Below are 22,768 nucleotides of genomic sequence, written 5' to 3'. Positions count from 1 at the left end.
ACATTCCAAAGTTTCGGCGAAATCAGCCTTGCTTTTGAGAAGTATTTAAAGTTCATGTTTTTATTTATTGCGCTGTTCACACTAAATCGAACAACACAGTTTGAAAGTGTGACGGTTACAAACTGTGCTCAAAAGTGTGAAGGCGTCGATTTCAATGGGGTTTGAGATCGATAAATGTCAGACGAAAGCAAACGGTGTAAGAACCACGTGCTTTTGTTTTGAACATTTTCTTCTGACATCTCGCTTAACTTTTCAAAAGGACCTAAGTAACATGTTTTTAATGAATTAATTTAAGTACTGCAATCGAAAGCTTTCATGTTTTTCTGTTGATTGCGCTATTCAAATTGATTCATGAAAAAAATGTTACTTAGGTCCTTTTGAAAAGTTAAGCGAGACATGTTCGCATTTTGCAGCTTCTCGCATTTTCTCTTTCTAAATGATGACCAAGGTTGCCAGTTGTGCAGTTTAAATAATTATTTGTTCCAAAAAATATTATTATTTGGTGGGATTCGAGAAAAATAATTCACAGTTGCCGAAAAACAAAAGCACGTGGTTCTCACACCGTTTGCTTTCGTCTGACATTTATCGATCTCAAATCCCATTGAAATCGACGCCGTCACACTTTTGAGTACAGCAATAAAAGTGTGATTATCGAATTGCATCGATAATCCATGTTTCAAGGCAAACTGCAATACAGGATATAAATCTATTATCTGCGATGTAATTTAAAACAATTATGAATTCCAAAATTGCACAAAAAACCCAGATTAATCCACTTAGCGTTGTTGGTGCCTTTCTCGCATTTAGTTAAGACACCAACCTTATATGGGGTTTATATGGTCCGATGTACCATTTTCTTCATAACTTTTAAACGCAATGACCGATCGTTATAAAATTCAATAGTGATCAACGAGGCTTTGTTCCCTGTCGAATGAAACTTGTTGCGAGAAAATCGGTTAAGGATTACTATACGAAAAGTTGTCTAATGTTTTTTATAGCTTTTGTGCACACACATACACACACACATACACACATACATACACACGGACAGACAGACATGTGCTCAGCTCGTCGAGCTGAGTCGATTGGTAAATAATACTATGAGTCTCACAGGCTTCTATAATGATAGCCTTTCGGTACAACTATGTTGTACGAGAAAGGCAAAAAGTAGAGGGTTGTATCAAAGATACGACCGCAAATTAAACGTAGAATTACGTATAGTGCGATAGTGGATACGAAATTTGATCATCAACATTTTATGCATGTTTATGCTGGATTGCTAATAACCGAAAAGTAGGCAATTTACTGTTAAAGTGCAATTTCAACATTGGCTGTCGAAATTGGATTTTTTAATAGTTAAATGCATTGAATCAATTGTTTATAATAGTTGTATAAAATCTTAGAGAGTTCACTGACCGATTCATAATATAATCTCCGGATTCCTTTGAAAAACAACTGCTCGTACTTGCTGACTTCTTTTCGTGACGATCACGAATTTGAAACTTTGGAATGACCCTATCTTACCAAAGGACGTAATACTACGTCAAAAAAGATTTTCAGATTTTAAAACAAAAGCTATGAAACTTGTTTTTCTAGGAGAGATGAAGTAATGATTTGTGAATAACTACGGAATGCAACGTCGCATCAGGCTAATTTTCTATAGCGAAAATAGAACTCTTTTCCAGTCGAATGCAACCTGTTACGAGGAAACCGGATAATTCTCAATATTAAAGTACCAATATTAAGTAATTAAAATAGTTCTTACTTCTAGCTCGTGTAAAACGCAACCCCAACGCATAACATCAGGTGTCACCGAGTCTTCTATCAAAAGTTTGGTTTTGGAAAGTAATATAAATCTAGCATTAAAAATCTAGCATTAATAAATGGATATGCGCAAACGATAAATAAAAGTTGAAAAAACACCGTTAGATATTTTATAATTTATAAAAAGATATAATTGTCAAACTCACCGAGAGATCGAATTATTACACTTCGGCCATTCCAATATTGACAATTTATGCCAAGTATATGACGTCCATGACGCGAAGCGGAGTCTTTTTTCCAGAGCTTAAAATAATCGAAGATTTTTGGTGAAGCCCATCGACCTTCTTTGTCATTCTCATTTCGTACATATTCATATTCGGCTGAACATTGACAATTTCCGATCAATTATCAGTCAGTGAGTATTGATTTAGATTTTGTAAACTAATAAATTTCTGTAAAACTAAACAAATAAATGATGATTTCAACAATTACTCACGTAGATCTGACCCCGACGTTGAACTGAGGGGAAATTTTAGGGCCAAAAGTCAGCATAATCAAGGCCAATTGTGTTTTCTTTAAGCGCAGTGACCATTCTCAGTACCATTCAAATGAATGAATATGGAGAGAAGAAAACTGAGTAAGTCATTCTATGTTTTGAATATTCATGCGACGTTTGTCAATATTCGGTCCAAAGTTGCTTCGTGAAGGTGATTATTTTATGCTCTGGTATTTTCAATGACATCAGTTTTCCAATTAGTTCACTTCGATTTTTTTCTTTTATGTGATTAGCAAAAAAAAATTAGCACAAACATCCAGATGCATTACGACATTTTCACTATTAATTTTGATCGCGAGCGCCACGCATGTGGGATCCAGAAGCATTTTGAATCCTTTTGATTCCACTCGGCTGATCGACACGTCCTCTACTCCCACCATAGTGACCACGAATTCCACAACCTTCTGCGCATCAAGAGCCACATTAATTTTCGTAATGCGCCTTCTTGACATTTGGTTCTGCTGCATTCTCCTTAAAAAAGGCCACGCAAACGAGCGAGATCTGCGTGTTCGGACCTGAAGTGACGAATAAAATTGCCACAATCTAGCCTCTCCTTTTGCTTGCAGTCACACCGCACACCGGGATCTATTCGATAGATGAGGAAGTCACCATTCACGGTCATACAGTTTCCCGCAATACTGCGAAAAGACCTTTTATTCGCACTTTTCTCATTTTTCACTTCACTGTTCTTATCGCAATCTCCACCAAAGGTGGGCGCGTCGCTCACATTCGAAATATTTAGATTTTCTTTTTCCATTTCGGATTATGCGCGGAAAATTCAATCGAGCTCTTCAGATCAACCAGCAAGAACCGAATTCAACAGACGAAAGAAGAAAACAAAATTTTATCAACGTAATGAATCATTACGTTGATGTTGCGCTTTTTGCACTTTATAAGAGTTTTGCGAGATTTTTTTTCCACAGTCATCTTTTTCTCACACTCAATACACTCATAAAAGTTTGATTTTCCGTGTATAATGTTTGTGTGTGAATTCTCAATTTGAAAACAAATAGACGTCAAATCATGGCGGGAATCGATTTAGTGTACACGCTTACATGTGACTAACTAGTAATGGGTTATAATTGGGTAAGTTTCAGTAACAAAAATTGATCAACCCGAAATGATAGTGAGTGTGAGAAAAAAAGGCAGGCAAATCACAATCTACACATAACTCTTCAAATTCGTGAAATCGGCAATAAAATTCTGTTTTCTTCTTTCGTCTGTTGAATTCGGTTCTTGCTGGTTGATCTGAAGCAGGGGTGCGATTTTTCAGCAATTCAGTGTGAAAGAGAAAATGCACTTTTTTCAGTGCAAGAATATCGAAACTTACATGATAAAAATGAACTATCAATCCAGTCAAAAGCTTCAGAAGCACATATGTCATTTCATACCCGTACTGAAAACACCGAAAGCTTCTGTCAGTCAGCGTATGCTTCATTCATGAACCATTTTGACGTTTGTCACAGTAGTGCCGCGAAAGCTTCATTATTTAAGTTCGTTCTGTCACGCGAGCACCCATTCATTGAGACAAAAGTTAGAGTTCGATCAATTTCAATTCAAGCTACCCCATAAAACATCCTACCGACTTTTCCCCCGACTTAGTCGGTTTTCGTCGGTCGGATCGGCCTACTTTGTAACCGACTAATCGGTTGTTTGTTGCACAGACGCTTATGGGAGCTTAACAGGGGCGTTTAGCGATTAAACAATACATTATATCGGCCTACCAAATCAATAGATTTGAACCAATTTAGTTGATTGATTAGTCGGTAAACGTAGTATAGCACAAAAAAATAACTAAACCGATGAAATCGACCTACGAAAATCTGAAGTATCGCATGATTAATTAGCTGATTCAATTAAATAATAAAGTATAACCGACGAAATCGGCTGATGAAAAGCAAGAAAATAGCTCGATTGGTAGTTGTATTCTAATGAATAGCAGACGATTCCCGACGAAATCGGTTGTTTTTGTTCTACTAAATTAAGTTGTAAATCGGATCTTTTAATCGGAATGCAAACATAACTCGATGTAATATGGTAATTTATTTTTATTTTTAATAAAGATGATTTTTATCGATATTACTTGATTTAGCTGATAACGGGTGGTTAAGTTGTTTAGAAAGGATGGTGTTTGCTTCCTATCTGTCAGGTACTAGACGGCGTCGAGCACAGCGAGCAAGGTGTGCAGACCAGGTGCAAAACGACTTGGCGAGCGTGGGTGCATTCGAGGATGGAGAGATGCGGCCTCGAACTGTGTGTTTGGCGTCAAATTGTTGATTCAGTGTTATCTGTTTAAATGTAAACTAAATAAATGAAATGAAAAGTTGTTTAGCAGAGCCTGCTTTACACCATACTATGCTGATAGTATCCCGGGATTCTGATCGGCCCTATTAGCATGAGTTAGAACGGAAAATGTTTGATCACGCCTTCCTCGAAACGAAAAGCCTTAGGTCCCGGTGTTGATGTGCTAAAAGGTGCGATTTGCAAGATCCAGGCATGGGAGTCGTCTTACTGGTGTCCATCGTTGTCATTCGTTGGATAATAAGCCGACGGAAAACGAACGCAAATAATAAAAAGGTGATTAATCAATAGTTCAAAAACAAATACGCACACAAATTCAATATTTTTGAAGAAAACAATTGAACCTTTACGCCTTAACTTAGGGGCTGTGCATATACCACGTGGACAGGTTTTAGTCAGTTTCAGATACCCCCTCCCCAGCGTGGACTACTCTTCATATAAATTTTCAAAAATGTGTATGAACCGTGGACAGTCAACATACCCCCCCTCACCCCGAAATTGTCCACGTAGTATATGGACAGCCCCTTAACAGAACGTATATAGAAAACTGGTCCCTCCGTAATCTGGCAGAAACTTGTTGACGTGCTTGTTGTATTATTTATTTGGACCCTGGCTTCAGATTCCCTAGTCTGATCCGGCCAATTTACCAGAGGAAACGATGGGATAGGATTTCACGTCGAATGCAACTTTCAGCGAGTAAATCAGATGGAGGTAAAAGAGTATAGTATAAAGATAAGTATCCAAAAATTGGCGAGACTTTTTTACGCGTTATTGTATAAAAAGTTGAAGCCTAGAACTGGTTTATCATGCTAAATTTTACACTAATTAAGAAAAAATATATATAAAAGGACGTATTTTGGCCATAGCCTACTAGCCCGTAGTTCCGGTCAATTTTTAATAAGAAACAGAATATCCCATCGAAGCTTGTTGCGAGTTAAGAATTGGTTCCGGAAAAATGGGCGATACTTTTTGCGCACAAGCATATATACATGGAGATGGCCATATCTCTGCGTATATCTGACGGATTTTCAATATATAATCAGCATCGGTCGGCATATTAGTTCTAGTTTTGGGGAAAGCATAAAACATAACATCTCCGGTGCTCGAGAACCGATCTAAAATTTTGAGTAAGAACAGGATACTAGAAGAATTTTCGTGTCCTATGGTCTCGATTTTATTGAAATCGGACTATTTTAAGCAAAGTTATATGCCGATTTGAATTTCAACAAAATTTTGTCTATCTTAACCTTTTTGCCTCCCCTTGTACTTGCCATTATACTTCGCTATATTTATCAACTCACAAAATATAGATATTCACTTGGATATTCACTAATTTTAATAATTTTTGTTCTATAAACACAACAGCTGCAAAAGTAAACACTACACTAAACAAATGTAATCTATCATCCACAATCCCGATTAAATCGGTATATAAACACTACTTAATCTGTCGATTGATACGTCGATCTAGATGATGTCTATGAGCCAGCCGATTAAATAGGTTGACAATACAAATGATTTGGAAGGCACCAGATTTAGTTGGTATTTATGAAGGATGATTTTTACGACACCCGATTTCGTCGGTGGTAAAAACAGTTGGTTTCGTCGACACCAAGGTCAGCACCCGATTTCGTCGGCCATAAAAACAGTTGATTTCGTCGGCACCCGACTTCGTCGGTGTACCAGCAAATTTCCCATCTGTCAAATGTTTTATGGGGTAGTGATATTTTCAAAAGCGGTTGTAAATTGAAAATCCTTGTGAAACAGTCCAAAATGGAGCCGGGACCATCCCAACCAAGTAAAAAGGGAATAAGAAAGCGTACTAATGATCAGTCGCTTACCGAAATCGCCGGTAAGTACGTCCAAAGAGATGGACCGAAAGCCAAGTGCGCAATCGACCCTCCCAGCAAATGTACTTACGAGCAAGCAACCTACGATCCGGGCAACGCAATTCGTCATTTTCGCTCAAAGCATCCGGAGCGAGCAGTGGAAGTAGGTTTGCTGGACGTAAATGTCACACCCGTCAAGAAACCCCGAACAATTAAAAAAATGATTTCCATGGATGAGAAACTATTCATAGACTCGTTGATAAAGGACATTGCCATGAACAACATGTCTTTGAAAAGCCTTGAATGGGAAGGGTTTCAGCAGACGAATGGTGCTATTGCCGCCGCTCTTGGCTTGACCGTCAATCGGTCGAACATCAAAAAACTCTTACGGTCAGCAGCAGACGAGATCCATGGCGTCATCGCAGAGGAACTGAGGGAGAAACTCCTCAGTTTGAAAATCGATTCCGCATCAAAATACCACCGGCACGTAATGGGAATAAACGCACAAAACGTATTGCGTGGCAAGATTGTCATACGAACACTAGGTATGTAAAATAGTCGATTTTTTTATTACGAATGCGAACAATTTCGGGTCGGGTTCAAGTCTGGAATAGCTTTCGAAAAAAACTCATTGATTCAATCGCTTTCTTCTTATCCCACCTTAGCTTCTCCCTCTCGCCAAATATTCGATTAGTTTTTGAAAAAGTTGTCAAAACGTACGTTCTAGAACTTCCACGCATTTAAAATTGGTTGAATCACAGACAAACAGACATAACACATTGAACATTTACTCATCAAATTAATTGTACAAAAACTAACTAGGACAAATTACGATAGCGAGCCATATGGCCAAATGACCATAGCGAGCAAACAAGTGATTGCTTGGTCAAATATTTGTTTTATATTGATCAGTAAATTTTTTCATCAAATGCTGTGTCTGGTTGTCACTGGTTTTGTTTTCTGCTTCTGATAGTAAAAAATAATATTTCTAAAGAATATATATTCAAATATTTGATTTTTTGTGAGAATTTCCCCGCAAGATGCGTCTGGTTGGCTAGTCACCGGACAGACAAACAGGGCTATTATATATAGTATATTTTCATTTTAATGGCTTGTAACAAATAAAATTAAGAAATTTTGAAACCCGACCCATCTTTGTTTAAATTTTGTACTTCATAGTTTTAATCAAATTGATGTTATATATAGGGATGGTAGAAGTTGTAGAAAGACAACCAGGAGATTTTTTGATAGGTAAAATTATAGAAGTTGTCATGAGCTACGGTGTATCCTCAAGTATTCTCTGTGATATGCGATAACGGTTCTAACATGTTAGCGGCAGTACGATTTCTAAAAAAGACGTGGCCCAGTCGGTCCTAGCAGTACTTGGTGATGAAGGCAGCGACGATGATGACTTTCTTGATGAGGATAATACTATCATTGACGGATTGAACCAAGAGCTCGAGAACAGTTTGCACCTCATCCGTTGTGCAGCTCATACGCTCCAGCTTGCAATATTCAGGGTTGTTACGGAGATCCTGAAATATTTTCCGCGCCAAATCCGCGCCGACTAAAATCAAATCCGCGCCATTTCCGCGCGACATCAAATCCATTTCGCGACAATTCCGCGCGACTTAAAACTAAATTCTAAAAAAAATAAAAATTTACTGAACGTCTTCTTTTTAAGTTCATTTTTTATAATTCTTATTCTTCAATGATTATACATTCCAGCAGGAACTTAGCCTGCTTTTCAATTTAGCATTCTATTAGCATTTCCTCTACATACTGAGTAACCCGCAGTTAGTCCCGGGTAGACGATAATAGCTCATTAACAGTAAAACATTGATATTGATAACAAAACATGATATGAACTTGTTTGAAATAAGAGTAAAAATAACAAGCGAAAATAACAAAAAATTGCACCGAAATATCATAAACATATCAGGTTTTGCTATTACCAAGAACCAACTAATAGCTCAAGATATTGATAAGTACTTGTTAATGGCAAAACCTGATATTTTTATGATATTTCGGTGCATTTTTTTTTTTTTTTTTGATATTTTCGCTTCAGTACATTCAAAGTTAATTGCCTATATGCCGGGTATTAAGCCACCCGGAGTGGAAATTAATTACTATGTCTGAAACTTGATTATGCATATGTACAACATGTGATAGATTTAGTTCGGAAAAGGTATTGGAGGGTAACCGCCCCTTCGGTGGGGTTTGATCCCACGACCCCAGTTCGCATGACAGGTGCTTTCCCTACTAAGCTACGAAGGACCTCCGTCGTCCACCGCAGCTTAGCGGGTACTGATGAAACCAAATTCCCAGCATCAGGTACCAGCCGATCTCTCGCAACACATTTTCAGAACTAACTCTCTCAAATGTATTTTTGTACACATCATGTCAACCAAGTAGGATGAGTATTTAGTATTGTCCGGCTCCTACACACTTGCTTCATCAGCAACGGCGCTCAATGAAGTAGGGTTGTGTGAGGTTGTGCCAGTTTGGTCGTCAGATCCCAACACGACCACACAAGCGAAGAGAGATCGCCACTCGAGATCAGTACATTCAAAGTTAATTGCCTATATGCCGGGTATTAAGCCACCGGGAGTGGAAATTAATTACTATGTCTGAAACTTGATTATGCATATGTACAACATGTGATAGATTTAGTTCGGAAAAGGTATTGGAGGGTAACCGCCCCTTCGGTGGGGTTTGATCCCACGACCCCAGTTCGCATGACAGGTGCTTTCCCTACTAAGCTACGAAGGACCTCCGTCGTCCACCGCAGCTTAGCGGGTACTGATGAAACCAAATTCCCAGCACCAGGTACCAGCCGATCTCTCGCAACACATTTTCAGAACTAACTCTCTCAAATGTATTTTTGTACACATGTCAACCAAGTAGGATGAGTATTTAGTATTGTCCGGCTCATACACACTTGCTTCATCAGCAACGGCGCTCAATGAAGTAGGGTTGTGTGATGTTGTGCCAGTTTGGTCGTCAGATCCCAACACGACCATACAAGCGAAGAGAGATCGCCACTCGAGATCAGTACATTCAAAGTTAATTGCCTGGTGCTGGGTATTTGAAGTACCCGGGTGGAAATTAATTACTATGTCCTGAAACTTGATTATGCATATGTACAACATGTGATAGATTTAGTTCGGAAAAGGTATTGGATCAAACCGCCCTTCGGTGGCGGTTTGATCCCAATACCTTTTCGCATGACAGGTGCTATCACTATGTTGTACATATGGACCTCAAGTTTCAGACATAGTAATTAATTTCCACTCCGGGTGGCTTAATACCCGGCATATAGGCAATTAACTTTGAATGTACTGATCTCGAGTGGCGATCTCTCTTCGCTTGTGTGGTCGTGTTGGGATCTGACGACCAAACTGGCACAACCTCACACAACCCTACTTCATTGAGCGCCGTTGCTGATGAAGCAAGTGTGTAGGAGCCGGACAATACTAAATACTCATCCTACTTGGTTGACATGATGTGTACAAAAATACATTTGAGAGAGTTAGTTCTGAAAATGTGTTGCGAGAGATCGGCTGGTACCTGGTGCTGGGAAGTTGGTTTCATCAGTACCCGCTAAGCTGCGGTGGACGACGGAGGTCCTTCGTAGCTTAGTAGGGAAAGCACCTGTCATGCGAACTGGGGTCGTGGGATCAAACCCCACCGAAGGGGCGGTTACCCTCCAATACCTTTTCCGAACTAAATCTATCACATGTTGTACATATGCATAATCAAGTTTCAGACATAGTAATTATTTTCGCTTGTTATTTTTATTCTTATTTCAAACAAGTTCATATCATGTATTGATATCAATATCACAGCTTCTACCCGGGGTATTACAACCACTCTAGATGGTCCTATTCATTACTAGAAGTACTGAAGCTAAGTGAACAAGAACTAAACAGCCGAAGCTATTTCAATAAGCACCGCTTTTCAAATCAATACCAAATTTACATGAAATATCTGCTTTTGTAATCAAAGATTCATACGTCGATTTGACAAATCTGATAGCACTCCCATGCAAACCAACACCATCAACACATAGGTAAAGGCTTCTGCTATCTGATGATGGTGTCCGTTTGCGTAGGAGTGCCTTTAAATTCGTCAAATCGACGTTTGAATCTTTGTTTACAAAGGCAGATAAGTCGTTTTGAAAATTTGAAATGAGATGATGGTTTTGGCATGTTTTGTATAATGGATATTGTCAGTTGATTGTTTTGTTGATCGAACTTTGTAAAATTCGGCACAAGACACATTGATATACAAAGAATGTTCAGGTCATATTTGATCATGATTGATTATAGATAAATTTGGCAAACAATAATAAATCTGCCAAAACCGTAATTCCTTCTGAATTATGCAACTTTGGTGTAATTATTCGCTTTGACGAAGTTGAGCTGCTGCCATCTCGCGGAGACAGACGTGTGCGTGAAATCACGGTATTTCAACATGGTGAAGTATAGGAAGTATATTTTAAAATGCTTCTAAAATAATATTAACAGTGATATATTGAAAACTTTTAAATGCATAGGGTTAGAATTTTCAAAAACTACATTTTAGACTACAAATCTAAACATGTTTTTTTAATCGAAATAATTAGACTTTTGTGTTGCCAATCTAAAAGTAAATTAAATTTCTAACCCGAATAATTAAACTATTTTTGGCTAAAATGTGTTTTAACGTTTTAACAATCATTTTAAAATTGACGTTCTATATCCCTTGCCGGGTGAAATAAAAAAGCATCATTCGGCCCCCATTTTGTTTTCTCGCTTTCGTCATGGCCAATTGATCACAAGACAAACTTGCGTACAGATTAAGGAATTTGACAATGCAGCTCCGGTTTTAAACAAAACGTCTGTAAAACAATTATTTGAATTCGTTTCAAGAAACAAATGATACAAAATCTACCGTGGTTGCTCAAACTCCGTTGATTTTCCAGTCAGAAAACTGAGTTTCAAGCGTAAATTCCTTCGGAATTTTCTGAGAATTTTTTTCAGAATTTTCAGCAGAAATTACTTCGGGAATTCGGTAGAATAATTTGCGTGAACTTTAGAAAAAAAAAATAGTAGGTTATTTGTGCTTATTGTCCTTTAATTCTTGCAACAAGTTTCTCTAAGAGTTCAAGCATATATTCCGACAACATTTTTAGTGGAAATTAATTTGTAATTTTTTGATCATACCATAATTTCAGCCAAAATCTCCGAGAATATCTGCGAACTTCTCCGAGTACTTATTCCTCAGAAATTTTCTTGGAAATTCTTCAATAATAACCTGCGGAAAATCTTCAGAGCCTATTTGCGGAAATCTCTTCATGAATTCCTGCGAATATCGCTTTGGAAATTTTTGCAGAAATTGAAGAAATTCCGCGGAAGTTCCTCCAAAAAATTCTTTATAATTTTTTGGATTTTAAATGCTGCAAAAATCATCTTTAGGATTTTTTATTTACAAGGATCAAGGATTTACAAGGAAAATTATTTACAAGGATCCTCATAGAGTGCTTGAGAATTTTTTTTTAGGATGTTTCTTCGTTGATAATCCTGTAAAAATGCCATCGGAGTTATCCAAAAATATCGCCAAAAACCTTCAGAAATAACTTTTGAGAATCATCTTCTAATTTTTGAACGTCTTTTTGCGGACGCACCTATTGAAATGAGGCATCTGCATCAAATCAAAGAACATTTTTGTGTTTTCTATTGTTGTATAAACCCTTATTTGTTCTAGATGAATGTCATGAGAGCAATATAAAATGTTCTAACACAGGAATTCCTGACAAGAAATAAACAATCAGAAACTAACAAATAACTTGGAATTACAAAGAAATTGACAAGGCGAAAATGGGTTTTCATGTCCTTCAATGTTTTGCGATGTTTCAGTATGGATTAAATATGGCAACTAGTGGCGTCCTTCTCTTCATAACATTTGTTTAAAGAATGCTTAAGAGTTTAATACATACCTTTCGATAAGGGCTTGGACATATTCGAAAAATAAAATTAATAGCTGTCCAACGTAAGTTTTGTTCTCAACAACATTTGTTAATTAAAATAAAGTCCATCTAGATAGACATAAAACTAATTTTCAAATAAATATCCTTAGATCTAGCATTTCATTTACACTGGATTCTGTTTTTACACGATTTACATTTTTTCAATTTTACACTCATCCTAAATGCTTAACGCATAATAATTGTCATGTGATTTTTCTTTGATTTATTCTGGATTTTTTGAAACATGTTGCGAAGATTTTGGTAGTAAGTTGAAGCAACACGATCAAAAATACGAACGAAAAAAAATCGTGTAAAAACAAAATCCTGTGCATTAATTTTTTTCCTAAAACTAAATCCGCGCCAAATCCGCGCGAAACCCCAAAATCGTTATGTAAATCCGCGCCAAATCCGCGAAAACCGCGAAAATCGCGAAATCCGCGTAGTCGTAACAACCCTGAATATTGGATGTTGTGAACAAATCGCATGATTCAGTTAAAGCTGTGACTGCCATTGCGAAGAAGGTACGAAATGTCAAATACAAAACATATCTTACACATCATGGCGCTTCAAAACCGGGTGTTTTTGGACAAACACGATGGGCCGGAATATATGAAATGAATGCTAGTTTTGTTCGACAACAAACATTCTTTCAAGACCTTGGCGCGCAATTCCCAGAACTTGGTGAGTATTGTGACTATAAGGAAATAAAAATCTATATTACTCGTCTACACTACCGGTAAACATTCAACAGACACAGGAACACCATTAAAAGGTTGAAAAAAGTTTGTTCAAATAACCATTTTATCGAATCAATCAATCTGTATAACGCAAAACAGGAAGCTAAGCTATATATGTGTGCATTAAAAATGTTCAATGTTATGTTAAAGAGTGTTCTCTGAATTTAAGCCTGTAGTGTAAACGTATCATATCTTAGCCATTTATTGAAATAATGGCGTTCAGCAATACTAATAATCAATTTTATTTTTGTCGTCTAGATTTTTCGGACAACTGGGAGTTTATCCTGAACTATGAAGAAGCTTTCAAACCTTTGTATTTGACTACAAAAAAAATGCAGACAGAACACGTCGGAGATTTCTACATAATGTGGTTGATGGCGACTTAAATCGAATCCGTTCGCTGCTCCCTTGCTGCAGTCATTGAGTAACCGTCTGGTAAACCTTCGCACACCAATGGCATTCAAAGCCGCTCTGTGCCTTAATCCCAGATTGAATTATCTGAATTCAAGGCTATTCTCACCAGAGGAAAAGGTGCAAATCCAGGTAATTATTTTTCAAACAGAAAAATGTTCATCTTTATTTCTATAGAGACGGAGCTACTTCCACACGAAGCTAATTGTTGGCACTCTCTGTATTGCTGTTTTACTCTGGCGCACCTTATCCATTCGGATTTAGAGCATGATGCGTACGGACGCTAACCATGCACAAACAACTAAGTCGTTTGGTTTGAGTGCAGTTTAGTAAACGCCCTAGTAAAATTTAATTTATCGTGTCGAAGTAGTTCTCCACTAGGATGGTTCAAAAAATTGATTTTGCTCCACAGTGCTCATCTGATTCTTTACTACACTCAAAATAATTGTCACTTTAATTCCACTATAAAAAGTTATGTAAACTTTAAAAATCGAAACTTTCATGACCTTACTGGAATAAATTAAATCTTATTTAAATCACAAGTGCATCTTAATAAGAAATGTAGTGGATTTCATTAGAAAACATAGAAAATAATATCTATATACTCTTCTAGTGAATTCTACTCAAAATGAATGTATGAAAAATATATGAGTGGGGTTCTCAGAGCAAAATGTATGTTTATCAACTATCGCTAATGAAACATTTTGCAAAAGCATTATGAGAACGATTTGCGAAGCAAAATGTTTGAGTATGAAATAGTTTTGTACTCCTTTTTTTGTCCTCGTCCGCTTCTAGTGGACGGGATATCAACTACAAGGATACTGTAGAAGAAAAATTATCAAAGTTTCACTTAAAATTTAAGTACATGGCCAAACGAAAATTCACTTAAATTTTATTTTATTTTCTAGTGAATTAGGAATAATGAATCATTCAACTTTTACACCCGAAACTACATGGAAAATATCTGCATATGTTTTCAAGTAGCTTCTAAGTGAAAATTATTTTGAGTGTATGTGCTGAGTGTCCTCTGAAAATTTGAGCTCATTATGATTAAAACTGATTTAGCACAAGCCGTTTCAAGTTGGCATGCAAATTAGTATGGGGAAATTTATTTCTGCCTTTCTCGTACAACAAAGTTGTACCAGAAAGGCTTTCATTTCACTCCCAAAACGTACTTTTTATAGAGCGCTTGTAGACCCATAGTATTGTATACCATTCGATTCAGCTCGACAAACTGAGCAAATGTCTGTCTGTCCGTGTGTGTGTCCGTGTGTGTGTGCGTATGTGTGTGCACATTGAAACATTAGCCAATTTTTCTAGTACTAAACCTGAATCGATTTTGCTACAACAAGTTGCATTCGATGGGGAATGTTTTCTTCTTGTTCACTATTGAGTTTCATAATGATGGCACTTCTCAAAAAATAGTAAATATTCAAAGAGTTATGAAACATCATTATTTCGTAACAAATAAGCTATCGATTTTCTAGGTTATGTTCTCCCAAGACACAATTTATTCGAAACCGGCACACTGACATCATAGAATACACAGCTTACACGGAAGAAAAAACTTCACAAAGAAACATAGAAACCCATTAATGAGTTAAAAAGTACCTATTTTAAGATTTCATGTATACACTGAAAATTCTCGTTTATTTTTTCAAAATGACCTAAGAAACATATTTTCATGAATGAATTTTAATATTGCGATCAACAGACCAATATGATAGCTTTTGATTGCAGTACACAAATTAATTCATGAATAAAAGGTGACATATGTTCTTTTTAAAAGTTAAGCGTCATTTCTGCCATTTCTTTCCCCTATGGGCCGATGTGAGCAGTGAGAAGTGAAAACCCGGATAAAAATTACTGTACATTTAATGGTACAACTCATTGCGTTACTGTTAGTTTTATTGTTACCATTTGATCCTATAGTACATTTATTGTTCAATATCTACAATAGAATTTTAAAACCAATTGTACGTACGTAACAAACACAATAAACTCAATTATATCTTATAGATTTAATGGTTTTTGCATTGTTCCTTATTGTTCTCAACGTAATTTGAAAAAATCTTAAAAACGAGTTCGTGCTTTTTAATTTTATTATCGTTTTCATAATTATCTGTTCAAGTATATTTTGATACAATGCGGCGAATGGTACTTGGAAAATTTAATTGTTATCGTATTGTTTCATTATAGAATTGGACTGTAATTGAATTGGAACTTTTATATGATTTACAGCTATTAGGAAAAATGATTTGCTCCAAACATATAATATTATGAGTATATTTAAATTAATTTACATCAAGATTTACATCAAGATACACTTTGTACACAAGATACACTTTGCAAATAGTTTGAATACATCATTACAAAGTTCTTTTTTTATTTGTATCTACATTATAATCTTAATCTATCCATGGAACATGTGTTATCTTTCGCAAGAAAAGTTTTTCTTTTGTTTCAATTTTGACACATTTCGCTAAAGAATTGTTAACCTTCACAATTTTTTCTACTTCCGTTTCTATAGCAGCTATCAATCCGTAACAATCAGTGTTAATATCATATAGTTTGCATAGCAAATAATATTCCGAATCATGAAACAGAATGTGTTGTATAGTTCCATAAATAATTTGTTCATCTACTAGTATTGTAAAAATAGAATTACACGATTTTTGCCCTTCGTATGTTGTTGGTTTATCAGATTTAAACATATATCTATTTTTGAGTAAAATATTTCTTTCTTCGAACGATTGCGTACTGTAATTATTTATCACATTATCATTAATTGTAAAATTATTGTTTAGGCATCTTATCTTATATCTGTGCTTCAAGTTAAGTGATTCACAAAAGCTCCGAACATGTTCATTATGAAAAGAGTTGTGATTGGTGTTATCTTTCTGCGAATCCATAACACAACGATTTGCCATTTGTATAATTGGATTATTCGGACCTTTAATATATTTTTTTAATACACCGTTCATATCCTCAAAGCAAAATAAAGAGAAAGCCCACAATGGGCCAAAATTACGAACACATGAACAAATATGCGTTAATAGATGAACGTTATATTTCATCTCGTCAATTCCATAAAGACTCAGTCAGACTTGTCGTTTGTGATCTAGAAGTAGATGCTTGAGGTTGTTCTCCAGCATTACTTGTTCCCACCTTATGTAATTTTGGGTTTTGTTGTTCCTGTTCTAGCTCCACGTATTCACCAGTGGAACGGTTTTTCGATATTGGCTAAAAGAGCATTTATTGTAGAACAAAAAATATTATCCTATATTATTTATCATACCTTGCGATATTTTCGAGCATACGGAATATTTTTATTTCCGGAGAACAATGTATTCATTCTTGAGTTTCGCATTTTGAATTAGAAATACCGTCAATATTATAATAAAATTGAAATTTAATGCGACTACAAACGATATAAATACAATACAAAGACAAAAGGCAGTGATACTATTTACAATAGAAGTACGTTTGACATTTTCCAATTTCTGTTAAGGGGCGTGCGGATGGTAGTCATGGATGTCTGTACCAATTTTCCAAAACGACTTATCTGTTTTTGAATTTCATTAGCGCGCATATCGATTTTGTTCAAGTTCGAGTTATGCTCACTAGCGACACCTGGTTTGTGAAAGTCAGAGTGAACAATATGCCATTGTTTGTCTCGTAAAGCCCCAAACGAAAAACAACGGAACGGCGACGGAAACGGCAAATTTGACAGAAAATATATGGGCTAACTGTCAAATTTCCGTTTCCGTCGCCGTTCCGTTGTATTGCGTTTGGGGCTTAACGATGAATTTGATTGCTAAATGCTCCATGTATTATTTCTGTTTATCTGTGATAATAGTTTCAACATTTTGATAAGAATTTCAAAATTGATGTCCTGTATATGCCTTGTCGGGTGAAATAAAAAAACACCACGCAGCCAATTTTCACGCTGCCGTCCCAGGCCAAATGGTTTGCATGCATTTGATGACTTTTCTTTTGATTATTCCTGCAAGAGTATGATTTTGTTTTGTATTTACTTTTTGTCGCCTTATGAAATAATTGAAGAACCCCTCGGTGGGGCAACGGGCAAGAACCTTTATATGAATGTTTGCAGCGTCACGTCATTTCTTCAGTTCATAACATTTCACAGGGCAATGTTAATATTTTCCTGACCCGTGTTTAGATTTACAAGTGAAATCTCTGGAGGGCAATGTTTACAGCCGGATACAAGACGTCACTCGTACACTCCTCTGTCGGAACGATCGGAGTAATTAGAATTAAAGTGGATAGTGGATGCACGCCATTTGTAAAAAATCTTATTACATCTGCAAGTCGGACGAAAATTAAGAACATGCCTCCGAAATCGAGATCAAATAAAATACGAGAAAGGCAGAACGTGTTAAAAAAGGTAATTTTAAGGAATACTTATTTCATTACATTCAGCTGAATAAATAAAGCTTCTGTTTTAGGTGCGTCACCTGGAATCACGGCGGAAAACCGCAAAGCGGTTCGAGAGCATATGCAATCAAGAGCTAGAGCACAAGCCGAAAACAAAATGTTTCTAAAAACTGTGGTAAGTTGGTTTATATTTTTTTAAATGTCCCTAAATTCTGTATTCTTTATATATAGTCTTATTCGATGTTAACGTTTGTAAAATGCCATACACAAACGTCCATGAATGAATGACAAACAAACACAGAATGACTTATCAAGAAGGCCTATTCCGGAGAAAAAAATGAAAATAGATTAAAGTTTCTGTTTTAGCGATTTTGACTCTTTTTTTATATATTTTCGATGCAATGAAGGTTATGGATGGATATACAGTGTTGATTATGTTTTCCGAGAGGTTTTGCTAATTTAAATATCATAAACCTGCGAAGAGGAAACTGAAATTTTGCTGCATTTTTTTTTATGTAGGATGTAGGCCCTTTTCAAATGTTAAGCGAGAAATCAGAATTAATTATTTTGTAAACATACATTGACGAAGGAAAGTTTATTTAGTCTATTTTGACGGATACATAAAGTGATTTTCTCAGGAAATAAATACTTGCTTTAGCAGGAGTTTGCTAAGTAGTCCCGAACAACGTTTATTGCTTGATTCGAAAAGGTGTATTGCGCATTCTCACGTAAGGTAATAACTTAACATTCATGAGTTAAACCACGCAAGAATAGATTATCAAATTTTATTACAATTAATTCACAGCTCACTACTGCTCTTCAAGAAAAAAACATCCAGAACCACAGCAGCTCCGGTCATTTATTTGTATCTGTTGATGCAATCAATACATCACAGTCACTAATGACTGATGATTCATGTGACCCACTGAATCTGTCGATGTCAAAAACCGTCCGAAGTGTTACATCAAAAGTTAACGTAACGCCAAGTCGCACAATTTCGAATCTCTCGATACCAACATCGTCGCCAAAATCTACCCAGTCATCTTCCAAATCGGATTCTCCTCTAATTTCGAAATCAAGAAAGCGAGGGAAGATCATCAATTCTTCACCAGATGTCGAACACCAGCCATTGAAACAAATACATGTGGAACCTCTCCGAAAAAAAAATGCTGAAACGAATCCTAAATCCCCTCTAGCATCAACTTCAAAAGTACAGAAGTACCATCGAAAAAAGACAAATCCGACATCACCGGTAAGAGAGCCAGATTCCCAACTATTCGCGAGTTACAAAAAACGAAAAAGGATTGTAACCAGTATCGCATCACCTGATCACGAAAACCTACCGTTGAAACAAGTGGATTTCGGAACGCCTCTACGTACGGTTGCTCTAAGAGCTAGAGAGAATAGAAATCCTCAATCACCCTTGCCATCATTCTCGAAAGGACAAAAGTACTATCGGAATTATACAATTGAAGATTCCCTTGACCACTTAAAACCGATCTCGTCGACATCGGAAACGAATTCTCCACTTCCCGCTATAATTTCCTCGCCACCGGTTGCAGGAACAACTGATCGAAGCAACCGAAAGGACCCAGAATCACCCGTACCGTCAACCTCGGGATTACAAAGGAATCCAATCAACTATTCACTCTCAGATATCTCAAATTTGATTTCACCATTGAGTTCTGGACCTCAACGGTGTGATACACTGCCCGTTCAACAGTTCCAATCACCAAATGTATCAATATCCGCTCCGCCAAGCCCCACTTTATCACAAAATGCTGAAGAAAATCTGAAAAATGACAATAATCTGCAAAAAAATATTCTAAACAATCTGAAAGTATGAAACAAATCAAGGAAAAAAATAGAAGACTAACACTTGAGAATGCAGAATTAAAGGATTTGTTGGTACATACGCTTGCAGAGACTAAGAAAGCACGTGAAGGTGGAGATGCGAAATTGGTAAGTATATTTTGTAAATTTTTTTTTGCAATTGTTGTAATCACTGTTGTCAACAACTAAATACAACTAAACATTCTGTAATATGTTAAAACAAAACAAACATTTATCTGATGAACAAGTGAATTGAAACAGTTATTTGAACTGAACATTGATTGAGCGTCTAAGCATGAATACTAGATTAATCACTAAAAGAAAGCTTCACATGTTCATATATATATATATATATATATATATATATATTCATATATATATATATATATATATATATATATCTATATATACTTTATTATTTTACTATAATCATGTTATTCTTTAAACAGACATTTACTGCTGATCCAGACATACCTGTTACTGTAGAAGACCTGGAGCGAATTAGCGGAATATCTAAAAATACAGGATCATTTGCTCAGAATTTGGCAATGCACCTATACGGCGCTGAAGAGTTGAGGAAGCTGTCGGTCAAAGGGAAAAAATGTAACCGTTTAAAAGATGGACGACCAGCACGACCAGCAATTTCTCCCAAAAAAATGGAGTTCATATACGGTAATCAATTATTATTTCTATATGTATAATTTATATTTCAAAATCTTGAGTAATAACCTTATCGTGCACGCCGCGTTCACGCAAGGTACCCAGCATCAAATGTAGTCATGCACACATATACGTGTACATTGCTCCATTTGATGCTGGGTATCTTTCGTGGACGCGGCGTGCACGCAGCTTAAAAAACCGCTACGTGGACATCGACCCTAACACGTCTTTCTTCAGGAAGATATTTACGCAATATTTCAATTTCCCCACTTTTAAAGTTAGTGTGCGCTCTATGCATATCATAAATCTGCTATAAATGACCCACTATGATCGAATTTTAGTTAGTATTTCAACTTCTTTTTCTTTTTCCTAATCAATAATTTGTAACCGTATCACCCCCATAGATACACGGATAGCTTCGTATCTTAACTTCCTTAATTTCATTTTTAAAATAATGTTTTCATGTATGGGGCCGTTCAAAAATTACGTCCAAGGTTTTAGGGGGGGAGGGGGGTTAGAGTTTTGTGACAGTTTGTGACAGGGGGAGGGAGGGGGGTTCGTCTTATGTGACGTCCATCCACTAGAAAAAATACTGAAAGCATTTTAGGAACAACTTGCATTTTAAAAACATATTCAAACTGTTATAGTAAGGGACATAACTCATAATGTTATTGTAAAAATATTGTGGATTTACTTGACCAATGGATTCGAAGGTCGGTTCACTTGCCTATTTTAAACGTTCCTGTTTTCCAGCAAGGTTTGCCAAACTCAACAAATGTTTGGTAGATTACTTGTTTTTTTGCTCCTTGTCTATCAAAACAGATGTCAAAACATCGGAAAAAGAAAGAGAAGTCCGAGGGAAACAGCAAAAAGCACGTGGCAGACTTGTCAGTTTTGACAGATTTTACTATGAAAACCGGTGTGAAGGTAAAAACGGCGATTCCAACGACCGTTCAAGGAGCGACTATTTCGAACGGTCGGGTCCAATAGGGAAATCCACGTACAATAGTGTACGAAAAAGAAAAACCAAAATAATCGCCAAAATAAAAATGACACACGTACGTACAGGGGAGGGGGGGAGTCACTGATTTGTGACAGTTTGTGACAGGAGGGGGGGAGGGGGGTTGAAAATGGCGAAAAACGATGGACGTAATTTTTGAACGATCCCTATGTGTCTCATACGTCACCATTCACCAGTGTTCTTTATGTTTTCTTTCACAGATAAATCTCGAGAAAGGGTGGCGATGCATGTAGGAGCCACCAATGTAAAGCAAATAACGCTATTAGCAAATCCAGCTCTCATTAATAGGGCTATTTCCGAAAAAATTGCGAACCTTAACAAAGCAGTAAAATATGCACAGATTCGAGCCTCATCGAGAATAAATTAATTATTATTTTTTAGTTTTTCGTTTTATGGTTCTAGTTATACTAAAATGTTATGATTGATTCTCAGAATAAACATAGTCTGAAATAAATTCAGACTGATCAATATTAACCACATTGTTTTTTGCAAAGTTGCACCGAAAAGCTCATTTCACTCCCAAACTAAATTTTGTATGAGAATCGTGAATAGTGTTGTATACCAATAGATTCAGCATGACGAACTGATCGTATGCCTGTCTGTACGCTTGTATTTGAGAGCACATCGCAATTTTTTATATAGTATAGTATAGACAAAGTTTAGTTGATCACTATTAATTTGATCTTGATCGACCTTTACATTTAAAATGAATTGAAAGAGTCAAAATCCACTGTTGTTACTGCAGATGATTATAACATTCCATAATTCAAAACATCTAAAGTTGGTTTTATTACTATGGAAATGGAAAAAAAATATCATAGGAATACATTTGATGCAACTATAATGTGGAAATAATACCAGAGGTAATTTGAGCTTTGTTATAAGACGAGTTAGTACTTAATATTCTATTCGATTCCACTATTTGATTGTGAATTTATAGATACGTATTTCGGCTTTGACAGTAAGGTCGTCATCGGCGTCTTATACTTGACTCAACTTAGCCAATTATGAAACAGTGAAGACAACCTTACTGATGAGAGCGAAATATGTGTATATAAAAACACAATCAAGTGGTGGAATTAAATAGAATAGTACTAACTCGTCTTATAATACTATAAATTTATTGTTTTTCTATTGTTATATAATACGGCATTTTTAACCGTAGCATGTATTATCATTCTATTGCAAAACAGTATGAGGGAAAACAACTCGTTAACTGGTGTTTCTATTGTATTACAGTAAATAACA

At 36.3% G+C, this 22,768-nt stretch overlaps 1 protein-coding gene and 1 long non-coding RNA gene across 2 annotated transcripts; one reads left to right on the top strand and one right to left on the bottom strand.

The window, feature by feature from the left end:
- Positions 1-4,413: 4,413 nt before the first annotated feature.
- Positions 4,414-6,310, bottom strand: LOC134217935 (uncharacterized). The gene is made up of 3 exons (XR_009981188.1): positions 5,923-6,310; positions 4,668-4,831; positions 4,414-4,608 (listed from the first exon to the last, which is right to left on the bottom strand). It is a non-coding gene; the product is annotated as an uncharacterized LOC134217935 (long non-coding RNA).
- An 11,597-nt stretch (positions 6,311-17,907) lies between these two features.
- Positions 17,908-21,979, top strand: LOC134217934 (uncharacterized). Its single transcript, XM_062696782.1, has 5 exons — positions 17,908-18,016; positions 18,078-18,181; positions 18,812-19,968; positions 20,289-20,511; positions 21,721-21,979. The coding sequence occupies exons 2-3, from the start codon at positions 18,128-18,130 to the stop codon at positions 19,850-19,852; spliced, it is 1,095 nt and encodes a 364-aa protein (XP_062552766.1). The 5' UTR covers positions 17,908-18,016; positions 18,078-18,127; the 3' UTR covers positions 19,853-19,968; positions 20,289-20,511; positions 21,721-21,979.
- The last annotated feature ends 789 nt before the right edge of the window (positions 21,980-22,768 follow it).

The sequence above is a fragment of the Armigeres subalbatus genome, chromosome 2 (genome assembly GCF_024139115.2).
Source record: "Armigeres subalbatus isolate Guangzhou_Male chromosome 2, GZ_Asu_2, whole genome shotgun sequence".
NCBI classification, from domain to species: Eukaryota; Metazoa; Arthropoda; class Insecta; order Diptera; family Culicidae; genus Armigeres; species Armigeres subalbatus.
The sequence above is the reverse complement of the archived record's forward strand: the minus strand, read 5'-3'. Positions and strand labels throughout refer to the sequence as shown.

Excerpts from the sequence above, each read along its gene's own strand:
- LOC134217934 (XM_062696782.1), top strand. The coding sequence starts at position 18,128 with ATGCAATCAAGAGCTAGAGCACAAGCCGAAAACAAAATGTTTCTAAAA. Across the intron at positions 18,182-18,811 it reads AAATGTTTCTAAAAACTGTG|CTCACTACTGCTCTTCAAGA; the intron begins GTAAGTTGGTTT and ends ATTAATTCACAG.